Here is a 12,585-nt window from a genome sequence, read left to right as displayed (position 1 = left end):
GCAGTGCTTTCCAGTGTGTGTAGCCAGGGCCTTGCCTGTAATCTGAAGACACCTTAACCTTTGCCCTAGGTGCCCCCCCCGGGGGTGGGGGTGGTGAAGGTGGGGAGAGCAAGGACAGGGGATCGTTGTTGAGGGTCTGTTTGTTTTCTCCAGCCACAGAGGCAGAGGGGTGGAGTGGGGCGAGGCCGAGAGTACGTTCCAGCCTTGGGTCTGATTTAAAACTTGGTTTAGTTGGAGAAACTCTTAGGCATTTAACAGTTCTGTACAAATGCAAACTTGACATAGCTCTAGGCCTACGTCAATTAGGAAAGAATAAATGAAGTACAGAGATGTCCAAACTATGTAATTCCTAGAGTTGTCTGCCCTCCCATAAACACATGACAAGTGCCGAGGCATTTCCAGTCAAAACACCCATGAACCAGCAGCCTCCATCCTTTGTATTTATTATTTTATTAACAGCATTTTACAGAGCATTTAACAAGCACAGCCTGCCTGCTTTCCACCACGGCTCTCAGCAGACTGAGGGGTGGAAAACAGATGGGGGTGGCGAGGAGTGGTCTCTAGGAGAGACTTCTAAGCTGGAGAAGTCTCTTCAGATGGGCAAGGAAAAGGAACATTTGGGGTTCCTTTCTCCTGGCCCCGAAGAGAAGACAAAAGTGATGCTTTGGAGGAAGAAATCCCCTCTCCCTGCTCCGGAGGAAAGTCGTGCGGATGTGGTCTGTCTGGTCTCCACTTGGATTCCAGAAGGTGTGAAGCAGGGTCTGCTTTCCCAATACTCTGCCCATCAGTTTGCTTTTCAAAGAATAAGTATTTGTCTGTTATCATTATTCTATATCCTGGTGGAAAGGTTATAACGAAAACTAATGCCTTTCTTAAGTCATAAAATGAGCCTGTATGATTATTTAATTAAAATCTAAGGACCGATTAGGCGTGTAATTTGCGCTAATAATGACGATGATGGAAATGTTCGACTTAACCAAAAATCATAAAAGGAGACATTTTGATCAGTGGGGCGACCAGGAGGGATTCAGGGAGTTGGACGGTTTTCCGAAACACGAGGCTTTGGGCTGCAGAAAGTGCCGAGCTGCCTAGCCTCTGGGACCACGGTAGAGAGGGCTGCAGGACCCCAGGCTTGGCCGGGGCAGGCCGACCCACGCTTTGCTGAGCAGAGAAAGCGACCCTGGGAGTCTGAACAACCTTTATTCCCAGCTGAGGAAATGGGGGAGGGGGCCTGAGAGGAGGACACTCTGGGAGAGCTGATGAACCGCACAGAACTCTGCGCGACATGGCTGTGTTCTCTTGCTTTAACACTCAGCAGCGACACACGCGTTGCTGCCTCGGCCAGCCTTGGCTGGAGCCTGGAGGGGTGGGGGGGGGGGGTCTCTTGTTCCGGAGAAACCTGCCAGCTGCTGGGCTTGGTGCGAAGGCAGACACAATGCTGCTGTCGTTGGTTTGATCTCCAACTGGATTGTTAGTCTGGCTTTAACTGTGTGGTAAGGGGGGAATGTGAAGGCTGTTTACAGCGAGTGCAAAGAATGTGACAGCTGTTGGTGCAGGAGCAGCGCTGTGCCTCCTCGGCGCTCACACAATGCGCGCACTGTGCAGGCCCACGGAGAGCTGCAGAGGTGGCCGCCCCTTGCTGGCCCGGGAGCCCTCGGATGCGCTGCGAGAGAGCCCTCCGGCGGCGGCACCCGCACCCCCGCACCCCGCGACACGCATCTTTCTGGCTCCTGGGATCGTGGTGGACGTGCGCGCTGGTTGGTGTGTTGTGGTTTAGGGAACTTGTTAGGCAGAGGTGGCAGGAGAAGGCCTGCGGGGTCATGAGTGTCAACTGTCTGGAGGGGTTTGGCCGGGATCTGTTGACCTGGGGCCTCAGTGGCTTGTGACCGGGTTGTTAAGATTTGGGAAAGTAACTTTCCACCCTAAAGCAAGCCTGTTGGAAAGAATGTATTAACTGAAGGCTTTCTGGAAATTGCAGAGGCTCTGAAGGCCGTTGTTCTTCCTCTGAAATGGCCCTGTTATTCAGACAAGTTCAAGAGACAGGCGGCCGCTGTGTTCTATGCCCTCGGCCCTGTTTCCTGGATTGGAAACACAAGTGTGTAGGTTCAGGACCCGAAGGGGGGTGAATGGGGGTGGGGAGGGGTGCAAGTCGGCTTTTGATCACCCGCCTCCCTTTGCCTTCCCGGTTTTTAAGAGCGCGCTTGCCTTTCAGCTGCAGGACCAGCGGTGCTGTCTTGAGGTCTGCCCACAGCGCCACCCACTCTGTGACTTAATCAACTAGATGCCCACAGCCCGGCCTTCTCTGAGTTCCTGGTCCTCTGCCAGGCAGTGCGGGGAGGCGCCAGGGTGGGAGGGAGAACAGTTGGTGGGTGGCAGCAATACCCCGCTGGGCCGGTCCAAGCTGGCGGGCTCAGGATGGTCCTCAGGATGGTCCAGAAGCTGGGCCTGCCCCTGGGCTGTCCTGGGGCAAGCTGGGTGTAAGCACCACTCCCCCCAACCTCAAGGTTGAAGGCTTCCGCAGCCCTGGCCCCCGGGCTTTGGAGGATCATTTAGAGCTGACTTAATTCTATATCCTGCCCTTCTGTGTGATTCCGGCCCCTGAGTGTACAGCTTGCAGGATATCTGCAAATTACGGGTCCACCTCCGCTCCCCCCCGCCCCCACATCTACTCTCTGAGTTATAATGTGGACTTGTACATCTAGTTGGGTTCCCTAGTGGGGAGCTGGGAGATGCTTCTGGAATGATACATGAACTTCGGTGCCGGTTCTATAAATTGGTCTCTTTTTAGGACGTGTGCCATTTTCTGTAGGAATGTTGCTTGCAAAACGAGTTTCGCCTTGGAGGAAAGGCGGAAAGATAAACAAGCCTGCAACGCCAAAGCGCTGGCAGTCTTGCCCTCCTTCCAGCTCTCTTAAAGCAGCCGGGCTGCATTTCCAGGATTAGACTCGTGCTTGTGAAGAGGGACTCTGGTTGGCTTTTTTTTTCCCCCGAAGCAAATGCAAATTAGAGAAAAATAATTTTCTTTCAACGATATGCAACGTATTAGTCACTTGTTATCGTGCTCCGAGGCAGGCCTCATTTGCGCGTCTGCCAGCTCGCTCACATCTGCTCGGCGCTGTTTGGGGCATTTTAACCTTGGTGGTGTCGTGTCTGGTCCCACGGATCAAGGAGGAGTAATTAAGCTCTGAACAGCTAGAAAAATTCACGGGCCCCCACGTCTACCGCAGTTTTCCCACAGCTTTGTTTGTGGTGTTCCGGGTTCCAAGATGAACAGACGTGGGGTTCCTATTGTTCCTCGTAAAGAAAGTGGGAGCCCCTGTCCTCCTCTGACCCTCATCCCCAGCCTTCCCAGGACTCCCAGGCTGCACACAATCAGCAGGGAAGCCGGGTGCAGATCACAGGACCCTATGTTTTATGCATCTTTTATTCGTAAAAAGTTCCTTTGTGCTTCCTGTGTGTACTAATGATAGCTGTCGTTAATAGCTTTCTGGTCTAGCTTGTTCCTTGTGGGGGTAGGAGTTTGCAGTGAGTTCACTTTATTTCTACAAAGCCCTGATGGAGGCTGCAGTGCAGTGACACCCCCTCTAGAGTCGTGGTCTATGGATCGTTTATTCTGGATTTGCCTCCAGGTTGTGTAGACTCCAAGTGGGAACCCAGCCTGTAGGGACCAGACCCGAGGGGGTGTGGAGGGTGGGTTGGCGGGGAGGAGAGGAGTAAGGTTGATGAATTGCATTCAACCTCGGTTTCCTGTCCTGGGCTGCTGCCTCCTGTTGAGGGACACCAGCTTCCAAATGGGGCCCCCTCTTGCATACACGCGTGGTTGTGTGTGGCACAACCGTGAAAGAAAGTGAAAGGAACAAAAAGCCGAGGCCTGGCGTCGGGGTGGGGGGCGGGTTGGCGGGGGGAAGGGGAAGTGTCTGAGGTTGGTCCAAGAGCTGACGGGGGGCCACGGCTCTGTTTTTGGGAAAGGGGGTGTGTGGCGGGCAGCCCCGGTTTGGCAGCGGCTCTCCCGGTCGATCCTTGCTGGTGCCCCCCTCCCCAAGCCCCCGAGCCCCCTTTTACAGCTGGCTACACCTGGCTTGCATCTTTGAATCGGGGAAGGTGGGGGAGGCTTCCACGGAGAGAACACTCCAGACTGGCCGAAGGGAGCGCAGGATGATGGGCCGGAGCGGTCTCCAGTCAGTGCCCACTCCCCTGGGGCGCGCCGCCGCGCATCCTGGGTTCTCCGTGCGCCCACCCAAAGTTGCTTTTTGTCAGAGATTCAGCGGCAGGCGCCTGGGAAGGGGGAGCCCAGAGGAGCGCGCGGGCGGGGTGAGCTGGGGTCGGGGGCTGGCCGAGAGACCGTCCTGGACGGTCGGGCGGGGGGGGTGCGTGTGGGGCGGGCGGCCCCGCGCGGGGACCTGGCGTAGGAGGGGCGCGGAGCCTGCGGCAGCGCGGGGGTGTGTGGTGGGAGAGCAAATCCCTTTGTTGCCGACCGATCCGTGCTCAGGGCTGAGGCGGGGGAGGGGGCGCCCCTCCCCCACTCGCCGCCGCCGCCGCCGCAGCCGCCGCCACCGCGCCGCTGCCGCTGCGGGCCAAGTTCACTCCCGACTGACCCGAGTGGCTCGCGGCGCTATCCTGGCGCCCTGGGAGGAGGCAGGGAAGGTTCTGGTTGCTCAAAAGGTCAGGGCCAGCCGCGTGAGTTTCCCGTCCCCCACCCCGTCACCCCCGCACTCCTGCTCCGCAGCTCTGTTACTAATGCAAAACTTGGGTCGTGAGTGGGGACGCCTCTGGAGGCGGCGACAGCCATGACTTGGAGTGTGCCAAGAGACAGCGCCTGGGCAGGCTGGATCACTCCTCCCACCCCCCACTCCCCCCCAGCACCCATGCCCGGCTGCAGGACCCGTCGGGCGACCTCCTTCAGCCACACCCCAGGAAGCCTGCGACCCTCGCCCCGACCTGGGGGCATCCTTGGGGTTCCCTTCTCCCCACTGCTACACATACTGGGGAAAACATCCCAGGAGGACTTGCCCCAACGCTGCACACCCTGGACCGCTTTTTCTCATCTCCCACCTCCTCGCGGCCCCCATTGCTAAGATAGGAACTTCATCCCTCCCTTCCTTGACGCCAGTAGAGAAGTGTCTGTGTGTGACTCAGTCTGCGCTTGGAGCAGTCCCAGGAAGGGCTCCCGCGCCATGAGCTTTGGGCTTCCATGAAAGCCACACACTCTGCAGAAGGTCACCCCTCCCTGGCCCCCTCTGTGTCCCTGCCTCAGCCTTCCCTCTGACGCAAGAAAACTGTATAGCCATTCTGGGGTTTGTTTGTTACGTAGACTGTTTAGTGGAGTCAGATGCTGTTTAATGGGTTAGATGTGGCCTGCACCAGCTATTGCCAGGCAGAACTCAAGTCCATAGTGCAGTTTAATCCTCTGGAAAACACGGTGCCAGATATTTACAGATGAGGGGGCCAGAGTTGAAGAGGTCCGGCCACCTGCCCAGAGACACGCCGTGGATGAGAGTGGGAGCTGGGAGGCTGTGGTGACTGCGCGCGCGCGCGTGTCCTCCACAGAGAACCAGCCATGCCGGTGCAGTGAGAGACACCCCTTCCGCGAAGAGGTCCTCAGCCTACGGAGGACCGTGGCACATGGCATGCTGGCTGGGAGCCCTGCCGTCTGCCCGGCCTTCTGAGCCGGAAGCTCCCCAAAACCTGTCCAGGTCTTCTTGGTCACTAACTGGATAAGTGCCTGATGCGGCATGGGGTGCCTAGAGAGTGAGGCCCTAGGAAGGGGCACCGTTCGTATTGGAGTGGAGTTGGGATGGTTTGGTGGCACTGCTTCCCATTCCGTCGCTGTCACTTGACACGCGTGCTGTGCAGACTTGAACCAATCCATCAGCGCCTCAAGGGCGGAGGCAGTGGAAAGTGGCCCGGTGCCAGGAGAAGCTGGGGTGGAGAGAAAGGAGAGGTGGCGGGAGTGGCCTGGTGCTGCCTTCCTCCCTGCGCTCACGCCAGCCTCTCACGGCCACTGCTCCTTCCTTTGCAACCTGTGTGTTGCCTGCCAAGGGAAGTCGCCTTTAAAGAAACAAAACAAAACAAACGTTCTCTCCTGCTCCTCATTCCATAATGGTGTCTTCATGGCAGGAATCGGCAGAACGGTGGTGGGTGCAGCTGGGGACCCGTGTGCCCCCTCGTGTCTTTTCACAGAGGGCCAAGGTGCCCTCGCTCAGGGATGCCGAGGCTGGGGGGACAGCTCCTAATCTTGGTCCCTCTGACCTCTTTCTGCCAATCAGGCTCTTCTCCCCAGCGTCCAGGCCAAGCTCGGATGCTAATCATATCTCCTGGCTCCCGGACCAGATGACTGCCCAAGTCTGTGGAGGGAGACTCAAGCTCTCCTGTGCTTGCCCTAGGGCCAGACCGAAAGCCGGAGACCACGCTTGCAAGTCTGCGTTTTGCAAGCCGGGTCTCTCCCAGAACTGGGTGTTCAGCGGGCAGCCACCACAATTCCTGGTCTGTTCTTCAGAAACCAGACGCTCTTCCGTCTCCCCGGCTGACCCCTTCTCTTGGCCACCTTCCCTCTTCATCCCTATCCCACATCCTTGCCCCCTTCTCTCCACTGCTGGAAAAAAGGGTTAAAACCCAGAGCCAAGGTGTAGCTTAGCAGCTCCCACTGGAAACAGGTTGGTGCTTGTAAAGTGCTTTTCATGACTGACTTCACACATCTTGGCACTTCCAGAAGCATCACCCACCTGTGGAAGAAAAGGGGGGGGTCGTTGAGAAATAAGGGCAGATGAGCCTCTTACATACAGCAGCAAAGCGCCTGCTCTGTCTGCCATCTAAATCACGTCATTTGCCCCCTGCAGCATGACCCACAGCCAAGGGCCAGGGAAGTCACTTTTGAAGAACTTTTCCTTGGAGGTTAAAAAAAAAAGAAGAAGAAGAAAGTAAGAAAGACCCCGAACTATTTCAATAGCCGCTTCTAGAAGAGGAATGGGGTGAGCGTGGCGGTGTCTCTGACCCTATCTCTGTGTCCCTTGCGCCCAAGATCCCCTTAGTTAGTTTAGTCCTACATCCCAGAGAGATGGGGGTGGGCCCATTCTTCAGGGATGGTGGGGTGTACGCAGTATGGCCTTTGCCCAGGATGAGGGTGTTCCTGCCCAGGATTTGGGCTGTCACTCTGGAGAAGGGCCTCACGCCAGGCAGGGCCCCCGGCTCCATGGCCCTTTCCGCTCAGGTCCATCTTTGGCCCGGAACCTGAAGAGTTAAAAGTCTTTAGCTCGTTGCAATGAAATTATGGCTGGCAGTGGCGCCCCTGTTTGTTCAACAGACCTCCACTTTTAAACAGTTCACAAAAAGTTCATGGGGCAGCTAAAGTTTATAAGTGTGTGTGTGTGGGTGTGTGTGTGTGTGTGTGGGTGTGGGTGTGTGGGTGTGTGTGTGTGGGTGTGTGTGGGGTGTAGTCAGCAGGATCCAGTACTGAGCCTTGCCCCTCCTCCTCTTGTTTCTTCACAGCCAGCCCCCCGCCCCGCCCCCACTCCCGTGACACCGGACCACGCTCGGGGCCTCAACCCTCCATCTGACCCTGTGCACGTAAGAACACTTCATCCTGACACTGGGTGTTATTTATCTGTGCGGCGTTAATATTGAAAACCCCACCAGTCAAGACCTGGAAGGGCGGGGAGAGGCTTTGAAAGCACCCCATGGTCCCAGGTGTCTCTAAACTGCATTCCCCTCTCATGCTAAGTCCAGGCCGCCCTTTCTAAAGAAAAGCCCTTTCAAGGGAAGGGGGCTGCTGGCCCTTTTTGAGGGGAGGGGAGAGGGTTCAGTAGGATGATTGTGGCAGGGGCCTTTCTGTTTCCTCAGTCAGGTGCTCAGAGGTCCTTGTCCCAAGGTGACAACTAAAGGAGACATGTAAGAGGCAGCTTGTGTAAGTTTTGAAGACTGGAGCACCAGAAGGAGATTGGGGCTTCGAGGGCACACACGCTTCGTCCCTCATCCTTTTCTTAAGGGTTTGATGGAGTGACCCTTTGGCTTCTGGTATAATGTCCAAATTTCATCATGACACCCAGCCAGGGGGTGGCATGGTGTGGTCCTCCCGCTGCAGCCACGGCCAGGACACTTGCACCGAGGAATGTTGCTCCTCCACCTTTTAGATGAGGCTTCCCTGGACATCTTCCTTTTGGTCTTCCTTTTGTAGAAGGGGCTGCAGGGGTTAGGGAGGGGACACTTTGTTGAACGTGCCTTCTGGTCGGCCCTGCACTAGTGGTGGCCTGCCCCCAACTTGATCTGTATGTTCGAAACATGGAAGAACAGCCCGTGAGCCCCCCACAGAACCTTCCTTGATGCCCAAGTCCATCTGAGTCCACCTTTTCGGGGCACTGTGGCCAGCCACTGGAAATGCCCCAGTCTGTCTAAAGAAAGGGACGCTTCCTAAAGAAATAGCTTCTCTAGAATCCCACCAGGCCGGACACAACTGGGAGATCCCTGCCTCTCCTCCAGCTTCATCGTTGAGCTCTAACTACGCGCCGTGTGTCTGCGGCGTGGGGCTCTTGATGAACAGACAGTGTTCTCTTCTGTATAGGGGCCGATGGGGGATGCTGGTGGACAAAAGCCTGTGTTAGGACAAAGAAATGCAGAGGGATAGCCTGGCTGGCTTTGGGATTCAGGTCTCCCAGGTGCTCCCCGACCCCACCCCTAGTCACTCTCGGAAAAAGAGTCCCCAGTCCTTGGTGGCTCCCACCCAACAGACCTGGAGGTCAGCTCCGTGTGCTAAAGTGTAAAAGCAAGCATTTGCGTATTTTTTCCTGCTAACAAAGGAAATGTGTCGACTTGGGGAACATTTGGGCTTTCGGAAGCTGTGTGGGTGGGTGTGTGAGGGAGGAGAAAGAAAGGTTGCCCCCATGAGCTGCACACCAGTGATTTCACACTCAGGTTTGGGTCCTGTGTAAAGAGGCCGTGGCTGGGGGGGGGGCCCTCCCCGGCCACCCCGCCCCGGACAAGGGAGTCTGTGAGCAGGGGAATTGCCTAGGGCCATCGGTCCCAGGCATTAAAGGCTCCCCTACTTATTTATTATTAACCCAGCATTTAACAGCAGGATATGGAGCTGAAGCGCAGTCAAAAGAAACGGCTCAACCTCCAAAGAGCAATTAAAATCCTGCACGAGGATGAATCACTGCACCGTGATAATCCTGTGAATGAAATGCAGCTTGTCCTGACCCTTCACTCATGCAGCAAACTAGAATGTGGTGTGGGTGGGGCTGGTGGGCCGGGAAGTTAAGGAGGGGGCGGGGCTCTCCCCTGTGCCTCAGCAGCCTCCCCCCTCCTCCCGGTAGACGGAAAACGGGTGGCTTCTGCTTGCTCCCCGTGGGCCGGAATCTTGCAGCCCCAGGCCCAGCCCGGCAGCCTGGGCTGCTACGATTTCTGCACTCGCTCCTGATCGCTGGTCCCCAGCGAGCAGGCGTCATTGAATTACTCAGCCGCCTCCCTCTGCAGCTCCCAGGCCAAACCACCCAGGTCTGGGGCTTAATCCAATCTAGGGCTCGGGTGGGGTGGCTCTCCAGCCCACTGACTCTTTTTACCCCTCCATCTGTAAGTCACACGCACCGCAGCCGTGGAAGTGAGTCGTAGTTTGGGCTGCCACACCGGACTGTTGTGCCTTTTATCCCACACCCCACCCCCGTCCCCAATCCTTTCAGCCACAAGAAGAGTCAATGTGGGGCTCCCTGGAATCCAGCACCGTCCACTTTCGATCCAAGTGTGTTCTCCAAAAGGCTGGGAAAGGGGAAGGGAGAAGGGAGAAGGGCAGGTTAAGGGTGTCACGTGCTGGACCTTGAATGGTGTGGCCTGTGGCTCTTGAACTCTGCATCCCCAGCGCCTCCTGCCAGGGAAGTTCCACCTCCCTCCTTGAACCTCTGGCTCAGGTGTGTTCCTTTGCTTCTGGCCATCTGTAGAACGTGGAGCAGGGTCTGCCTTCCCAAGTGCATTCGTATGAAGTGCCTAGAAGGAGGGTTTCTCTTGTTCCCTCTTTGGCTCCTTTTTTATTCAACCTCCTGGGCTTCTTTTTGTTTTAAACAGACTAGACGCTTGAAGAAAAGCTGCCATCCAAGAAGACGACATGCTTTCAGCACCGCCCCCCCCGTATGGGAACGTTCACAGCTGGATGAACAGCGAGAGGGTCCGCATGTGTGGGATCAGCGACGACAGGTAAATGCGCGTGTCCGGCTGAGGCCTGGGGAGAGCGTGGGTCCTTCCCCAGGGCTCCTGAGCAGAGCCTCCCCCTTCATGTCCTCACAGCCGGAGTGGGCCCTAAGGGGGTAGGGGGGAGATCTCCTGCCTAGCTGGTGGCCCTTGATTTACAGTTTTAACAGGCAACCTGGCTCAGCGAAGCATTGCCGCCCTTTAAGAGGTTAGCCCCTAAAACGGCCTTTCAGTGCACTCTCGTCCTTAATTTATTATTTCATATTTACGAAGGAGAATTAATCCCAGTCTATATGCTGCTTTAACTCTAAATGTCAGGAGTGTGGGCCCAGGTGGATCGGCCTTCGATGTGCTTTTAAAACAAATAGTTTGCTCAGTAATAAATGGGACGATAGCCACCCTTCACACCATTGAAGCCCAGGGTTTCTCTGCGTCCTCCGCCACCTGTTAAGCGAGGCCACTGGCTCCTGGTTTCAGTCACCCGGCAGCTCTGTTATGCTTCCTCATCAGTAATTTTGGAGTGCGGGGTAGAGGCAGCTAAGCAGTAGATAATTGAAGCTGCTCTTCCGGGTAATGATGAAACTTCTCTCTGCCGCTTGTCAGTGATTTTATCCTGGGGATTTGGAAGTTGGCACCAAGCACTTTCATTATCGATGCTCTCTGATAACAAGTTCCAGGGGCAGCCGCAAGCAGCCTGGCACAGATGTGCGGCATCCCCTGGAGCAGCTGACATTTGTACGATATTAGTGTGTTATCCCCCATCATTTTGATAGAGGCAGTCAAATATGGCTTCATTATCACCATGGAAACCAGTTTCATAGGACATGGTACCTAACTTTGTTTGGGGAAAAGTTTTGAAAGACTGTCCTCACGGGTAACACAGAAGTGATTGATGTAGCCAGCTCGCAGACTCCAGCCTTGAGGTCCCCACTTTGGCTTTGGACATTGTATTACTTCATTCCTGTCCTCAGGTAGAGCTTATAAGGGTCTGCTAGGACAGCAGAGCCCGGACTGTCCTGCCCGGCCTCTCTGGAGAAAAAATTGTGAGGGTGACGTGGTTGTGCAGAATTTCTGCCTTACCCACCTCGAGGACGTAGCATCTGTGATTTCACATCCCTGTTGCCCTGCCTTTCCTTTGTTTTTCCCAGTCCCGTTGAATCACCATTCGGGGACAACTTTCAATATGGGCCATTGGGGAGGATTTTTTTTTTTTTTAAGGGCAGTTGGAAAAACGGAGTTATTAGAAACTGGTCTATTCTGGGGCAATCTATGAAAGATGGATTAAGTGAGGAATGCTTTCATGAAGTTGGTGTGTCCTTCTAAATAGGAAAATTCCTGTAAACGAAGGTGACACTTCAAAGGCCAGACTGGAACTAAGGGAAGAAAATCCCTTGAATCACAACGTGGTAAGAGATGAATGGCTTCTGTTGATGTGCTGAGTATCAGTGATCTGTAATCAATCGTGCATTCATTTGCATACCATTAAAGGGCCTTTTGGGGGCGGGGCGGGGTGTTTCAGGGCAGGGCTGAGTAGAAAGCCTAGGCCGCAGGAGGAAGCCTCACCCAATTTCTTCCTGGCTCGCTTTCTTGGCTGTGCTCGCCATTTACGTCCTCGTCCCCTGGTGACTGGTGGGATACGTGCCGCCTTTTCTTCGATAAGCTACGTGCCACATCAGTGCTCCCAGCTGGATAAATGTGTAGCCTCCAAGTAGACCCTTAGGGTTTACCTTCCCAGTAAAATATGAAACAGAGCTGTCTTCAGATACCAGGGAGAGGAAGTCAAAAGACACAACTGCAGTTTGACCCGTGGCCTCTGTATTGATTTAGAAATGAGACGGCTCAAGTCCTTCATTCCTTGCTGTCCCCTGAAGATTGGTTTTTGTTATGTTAAAGAACGCCTCCCCGCTCCAGCTCCATCCGGGAAAAACGCAGTGCACATCGCCCCGCCCCAACCTGACTGGGGCCTGGGGAGGGTGAGTCCGAGTTCTGTACCCCACGAGGGTGGTTCTGAGAGCAGTGGAGTTGGTATCACCTCAGTTGCAGCAAAGAATTTTTGCTGAGAAGGTGGATCTTCCAGAGTTAATAGATGACTGAATTAATGCAGGGGCCTCAAGTCTAAAGGGACCAACGTTTTCCGTGCTTTGAGGATACTAGTTGGACAAAGGTGAGGCGGCAGGCAGAGGAGGGTTCTGGATAAGCGAGGAGGGGGCCAAAGACCTTGTGAATCCTTTATTTTTTAACCGTTTCGGCTCAGATGTTGAGGCTGATGTCCTATTGAGCTAGTCGGCGGTTTCTCTTTGGGATGGGCTGCTTTGAAGGCATGTCCTCGGTAATACCCATATTCTTCTTCTGCGAAGGTGGACGCGACCACGGCCCATCGGATCGATGGCCTGGCAGCGCTGAGCCTGGACCGCA

At 55.2% G+C, this 12,585-nt stretch overlaps 1 protein-coding gene across 1 annotated transcript in view; it reads left to right on the top strand.

The window, feature by feature from the left end:
• Positions 1-12,585, top strand: part of LOC307055467 (BCL-6 corepressor-like) — a 42,666-nt gene that overhangs the window by 9,297 nt on the left and 20,784 nt on the right. Inside the window, 6 exon segments of the mRNA XM_079707704.1 lie at positions 6,837-6,968; positions 7,486-7,563; positions 7,837-7,900; positions 10,048-10,176; positions 11,498-11,576; positions 12,528-12,584. Of these exon segments, the coding sequence (XP_079563830.1) occupies positions 10,088-10,176; positions 11,498-11,576; positions 12,528-12,584 (225 nt within the window). The 5' untranslated portion in view covers positions 6,837-6,968; positions 7,486-7,563; positions 7,837-7,900; positions 10,048-10,087.

Source organism: Hyperoodon ampullatus (genome assembly GCF_949752795.1).
Source record: "Hyperoodon ampullatus genome assembly, chromosome: 7".
NCBI lineage: Eukaryota > Metazoa > Chordata > Mammalia > Artiodactyla > Ziphiidae > Hyperoodon > Hyperoodon ampullatus.
Note: the sequence above shows the minus strand (reverse complement) of the source record. Positions and strands in the feature narration are given on the sequence as shown.